This window comes from Lotus japonicus, chromosome 2, assembly GCF_012489685.1.
Source record: "Lotus japonicus ecotype B-129 chromosome 2, LjGifu_v1.2".
Classification (NCBI taxonomy): Eukaryota; Viridiplantae; Streptophyta; class Magnoliopsida; order Fabales; family Fabaceae; genus Lotus; species Lotus japonicus.
Genome location: NC_080042.1, coordinates 30,936,994 through 30,942,618, shown reverse-complemented (window position 1 = coordinate 30,942,618; position 5,625 = coordinate 30,936,994). Strand labels below are relative to the sequence as shown.

General features: G+C 40.5%; 1 protein-coding gene across 1 annotated transcript; it reads right to left on the bottom strand.

The window, feature by feature from the left end:
- Window positions 1-244: 244 nt before the first annotated feature.
- On the bottom strand, window positions 245-2,202 carry LOC130736326 (uncharacterized). Its single transcript, XM_057588165.1, has 4 exons — window positions 1,894-2,202; window positions 1,517-1,846; window positions 603-1,475; window positions 245-508 (listed from the first exon to the last, which is right to left on the bottom strand). The coding sequence occupies exons 1-4, from the start codon at window positions 2,200-2,202 to the stop codon at window positions 245-247; spliced, it is 1,776 nt and encodes a 591-aa protein (XP_057444148.1).
- Between the last annotated feature and the right edge of the window lie 3,423 nt (window positions 2,203-5,625).

Sequence of the window (5,625 nt, the reverse complement as noted above, 5' to 3'; positions counted from 1 at the left end):
CACATCAGCATTACCAAGAACTACTGCTACAACTACGATTATTGCATACAACCATTACTCCCCCTTATTAGCACAATTTGGTAAAGGCTCAAAGAAGAACAATGATGCTATTATAGAAAAGTCATTCCAGTGTTGGGAGAATCCAAGAGTAGTACTCAGAAGCTTATTACAGACCAGGAGCAAGGGTAGTAAGTATAGAGCCACACAAGGCTGTAACAAATACATCCAAAAGAAAAAAAATGAATTAAAGAGAGGTGCTACGAGTGCTAGAACTGGTGAAGCCAGTTACATCCCACTTCTCTTCTCCATCAGATTCCTCATTTTCCCTTTCAGAGTCATCCTCTTCCTCTCCAGCAGTTTCATACTGAGCCTCTTCTTCCTTAACATCAGCATTGTCATCTTCAACATCTTCAGTAGACTCTTCAATATTACCTTCCTCAGCAGCACCAGTAGGAACCTGTGTCATGGCCTTGATGAGCTTGTCCACTGGTACTGGCAGAACCCTTTGCTGCAGATAGCACAATGTCTGGAACATGTGTCCCAACAAACAAGCGATAATCAAATTTGAGAGGCGGAGGCTTCTTACCTTGTGGCTCATCAACCTTCACAACATGAGGGTGTTGTTTGACAATTAGTTCAAACAATAGGCAAGGAAACAGAATTGGCAGTCTCACAGCATAAGAGCCTGCATGCTTTAGAGTCTGATCAAAAACCAGTTTGCCAAAATCAAACTCACCACCAGTGCCAATCACATAGAGAATTCTTGCAAGGGGAGGAGTTACACCAGATAGGTGATTGGTGGCCATCCAATTTGCACACCCAATCTTGAAAAGGATAGCATACTTGGTAGTTAACTTCCCAGAGGGAAGTAATCCTTTATTTGGCCACTTCTTGACCATCTTGCCAGTAAGGGTCTTAGCAACCCTATTTAAATCAGGTTCTTCATCAGTTCCAGCAACCGGACTTCTTCCCAAAAACTCATTAACAACTTCAGGAGAGAAATTAACACACTTTCCTCTAACATAGGCCTTCCTGAACTCAGGGCTACTCTCATCATCACATTCAGTAGGGATATTCACAATGAATTCCCTAACCAATTGAGAGAAACATCTGCCAATGTCCTTGACAGTCTTCATCAAACCTGCATCAACCAACAGTTCCATGATCTCTTTGAGCTCCAAGGCATCTGCATGAAGCTCCCTTTCTATGGCTAACCTTCTCTGAACAACAGACTTCCAACTTTGTGCAAAACTGGCAAAGTGGAAGGATACATTGTCAATTGGTGCCTCGGGAACATTCAAAGGAATTCTCTTCCCCTTGATCCCTTTCTTGGCAGTAGTGGTGATGTCAGGAACATCTGGCTCGACATCTGTCTCAGAGTCAGTTTCAGCAACATCTTTCCTTTTCTTTCCAGTGGATGCAGCCATTTTCTCATCTTTCTTGTCCTTCTTTGTCTTATTCTCAGGAACTGAGACCTGAGATGCTCTTGGAGTCTTGGGAGTTTGAGAACCAGAACCTTTTTCTTCTTTTCTTTCAAACCTGTAACATTCTTGCTTGTAGAAACTGTGGCTTTCCTACTAGCAGAGGCAGTGACTTTCTTGTGCACTTCTTGATCATCAGAGTCTTCTTCTTTAGAGGCAACAAACACTTGTTTCTTACCCTTCTTGGACAAGGGTTCAAGGGTTTTCTCATAGGGAATTTCAACAGAGGGAGTCTTCTCACTTGAAGATTCCTGACTAGCAACATCAGTATCATCTTCCTTCTCAGCATCAGGTTCACTCGGGTTTGCTTCAGAGTTTGGTTCAGAATCACGATCAACCTGTGATTCAACATTTGGCATGACATCCTGTGCAGTGGCAACATCAGCAAGCGTTCTAAGACATTGTGGATAACTTGATCTGCTTCAACATCGACGACATCGCTTTCTTGATTATCATCAATTGGTGGATCAGGAATGGAATCTTCTGAGATGTCCTGAACACTTGATGCTTTCCCTATGCCTCGCTTGAAAACATGCTTGATCCTCATACTCCTTGTCCTCTTGGATGGGCCAGACGATTCTGGAGAGACAATTTTCGCAGAGGAACGAGTAACCCTAGAGGGAGTAGAAGAAGCAGTCTTCAAACCAAGAAATTTGACTCCATGAGAGTTCTTGATAGGTTTGGGACCGATGGCGATCTTCTTTCCTGAATCTTGAGTCATAATTGAGAGTAACTTGACACAATTACAAAAATTACCGTTAGAGAGCAAAGAACACAAAGAGAGAGAATAATTCACGTTTGTAAAACCAAGACAACTCAGTTCTGTGTCTTCCTCAACTTTATCAAAGGCGGTTAAATAGAGGAAATTATAGCTGTTACCCTTGACATGTGTCAATAACTGCTATAAGTCAGTTATTACACAAATCCCCAATTTTCCTCTCAACTCCCAAACTTAGCCGCATCCAACGCTTTTGTGAAAATATCCGCTAGCTGCATATTTGTTTCCACATGCTCAAGAGTGATAATCCTTTCTTCAACCAAATCTCTAATAAAGTGGTGACGAATGTCAATGTGCTTAGTCGTGCTATGTTGAATTGGATTTTTTGAAATGTTGATGGCACTCAGGTTGTCACAGTATAATGTCATGACATCTTGCTCGACATTATATTCCTTCAGCATCTGCTTCATCCATAATAGTTGAGTGCACCCACTTCCAGCAGCTATATATTCAGCCTCAGTAGTAGATAGTGAGACACAATTTTGCTTTTTGTTGAACCAAGATATGAGATTATTACCAAGAAAGAAGCATCCTCTTGAAGTACTTTTTCTGTCATCTGCATTTCCTACCCAATCAATCATACTTCTGTATAAGCTTTGATCAACATCAGTTCCACTTTCATCTTTAGTTAGCTTGATATGAGTGGCTGCAGGAGTTCTCTTATGAGTAGACCCTTCAAGACCGAACTTCTTAACTAGTTCTTTGGCATACTTGCTCTGTGAGATGAACATGGAGTCTTCCATCTGTTTTACTTGCAACCCCAGAAAGTAATTTAATTCACCCACTAGACTCATCTCAAACTCAGATTTCATGTGTCTAACAAAATGTTCGACCATGTGGTCTGACATACCGCAAAAAACAATGTCATCTACATATATCTGAGCTATCATGACTTTTCTACCATCACTTTTCACAAATAGAGTCTTGTCTATTCCTCCCTTGTTGTACCCTTTACTTATCAGGAACTCTGTTAGCCTTTCATACCACGTCCTTGGTGCTTGCTTTAATCCATACAAGGCCTTTCTCAACTTGTAAACATGTTCTGGAAAGGTTGGATCTACAAATCCCTTTGGTTGTTCTACATAGACTTCCTCATTCAGGTATCCATTCAAGAAGGCACTCTTCACATCCATCTGGAACAGCTTGAATTTCAAAATGCATGTCAGTCCTAACAACAATCTGATTGATTCTAATCGAGCAACAGGAGCAAAGGTTTCATCAAAATCAATTCCTTCAATCTGGGTACACCCTTGAGCAACTAATATGCCCTTGTTTCTTGTCACAGTACCATTTTCATATGACTTGTTCTTGAAAATTCACTTTGTACCAATCACATTCACACCTTCTGGTATGAGAACAAGATCTCATACCTCATTCCGCTTAAATTGACTCAATTCAACCTGCATGACATTTATCCAGTACTCATCAGTTAGGGCTTCCTTGATGTTCTTTGGCTCAATCTTAGATATAAAACAGGCATTTGCAATAGTGTCTCTAGATCTAGTGATGACTCCTTCATTCAGATTCCCAATTATGTTTTCTTTGGGATGTATCTTCTGAATTCTGATTGAGGGAACACTCTCCTTGGATGACTCCTGTTCTTTTTCTTCTTCAGGTTCTGTGTCAGACCGGATGTCACAGTCATTTGGTCTCTCGTCAACTATCTGAGGCACACTATCATCTCCATCTGCATTGACTTCATTTAGACTGCTTACTCTGTCATCCACAACCAATTTTATGGATTCCATCATAGTTCTTGTGCGAGAATTAAACACCCTGTAAGCCTTGCTATTTACCGAGTAACCCAGAAATAACCCTTCATCACTCTTGGGATTAAGCTTCCTCCTCTGTTCTCTATCACCTAAAATGTAACATCTACTTCCAAAGACATGAAAGTACTTGAAAGTAGGTTTCTTCCCTTTCCACAACTCATATAGAGTGGAGCCAGTTCCTGAGCGTATAGTTACTCTGTTGTGAATATAGCAAGCAATGTTTATAGCCTCAGCCCAGAAATGATAAGGAACTTTCTTAGCATGAAGCATTACCCTAGCAGATTCTTGCATTGTTCTGTTCTTTCTTTCAACCACACCATTCTGTTGTGGAGTGATAGGAGCAGAGAACTCATGCTTGATTCCTTCATTTCCACAATATTCTGAAAATTTTCCATTCTCAAATTCCTTCCCATGATCACTTCTGATTTTTACAATTCCATAGCCCTTTTCTCTCTGGAGTTGCTGACTTCGTTCTCTGAACACTTCAAAAGTTTCTGACTTTTCTGCAAGAAAGCTCACCCAGGTGAATCTTGAAAAATCATCAACACATACAAATACATACCTTTTTCCACCAAAAATTTCTTTTTGCATTGGTCCCATCAAGTCCATGTGTAGCAATTCCAAGGATCTTGTTGTACCAATTTGAGTCAGTTTCTTGTGAGAAGTTTTGGTCTGCTTTCTAATTTGGCATTCTCTATACACTTTGTTTTCTTCTATCTTCAATCTGGGAATACCTCTAATGGCTTCTTTTGATATGACCTTCTTCATGCTTGTGGGATTTAGATGCCCTAATTTTTTATGCCACAACTTTGCTTCATCTTCCTTTGAAACTAGACACATTGAGGACATAGCCTTGTTTTGTGGAGACCACATGTAGCAGTTGTCTTTGGATCTTACTCCAGTCATGACAACTTCCTCATTTTCATCAGTAACCTTGAAGCCAGCTTTGTTAAATGAGACATTCAGATCCAAGTCACATAGTTGACTTATGCTAACCAGGTTAGCAGTTAAGCTTTCTACCAACAACACATTACTCAAATTTGGAGAGCCACCGCTAACAATCTTTCAAGATCCCTTGATTCTTCCTTTAGCCCCATCACCAAAAGTGACAAAGCTAGTAGAGTGAGGTTTGATATTATCTAAGTACATCTTTATTCCAGTCATATGTCTGGACCATCCACTATCAAAGTACCAATCCTCCTTAGAAGATGCTCTTAGAGAGGTGTAGGCAACAAAAACTGGTACAATGTTCTTAGGTTTGCACTCTCTTCTCTTTGAATTAGCAGAGGTGTGCATCTGAGTAGTTCTCCAGTGTTGAGGTGTTCCATACAGCTTGTAACAGTAGGGTCTTATATGTCCATGCTTACCACAATGGTGACCTTTTCAGGTTGTGTTCCTCATTATCTGGGTTGGAGGATAAGAATAAGGAATCTGCCTGTACCCTTGTTGAGCAACATGTTGGGACATTCGGCTTGACATCTTGAACTTGGTCTTCTTCTCCGCAGGAATAAACTTGTTACTGATATTTTCATTTTGTTCAACTGTGGGGTCTTCAGTATATCCTAGTCCTGTCATATCCCTTGCAACCTTTCTT

Coding starts and splice junctions, on each gene's coding strand:
- LOC130736326 (XM_057588165.1), bottom strand. CDS start 2,202: ATGACTCAAGATTCAGGAAAGAAGATCGCCATCGGTCCCAAACCTATC. Junction 1,476..1,516: donor TGAAAGAAAAGAAGAAAAAG/GTTCTGGTTCTC, acceptor AGAGCATCTCAG/GTCTCAGTTCCTGAGAATAA. Junction 509..602: donor AACACCCTCATGTTGTGAAG/GTTGATGAGCCA, acceptor TGCTATCTGCAG/CAAAGGGTTCTGCCAGTACC.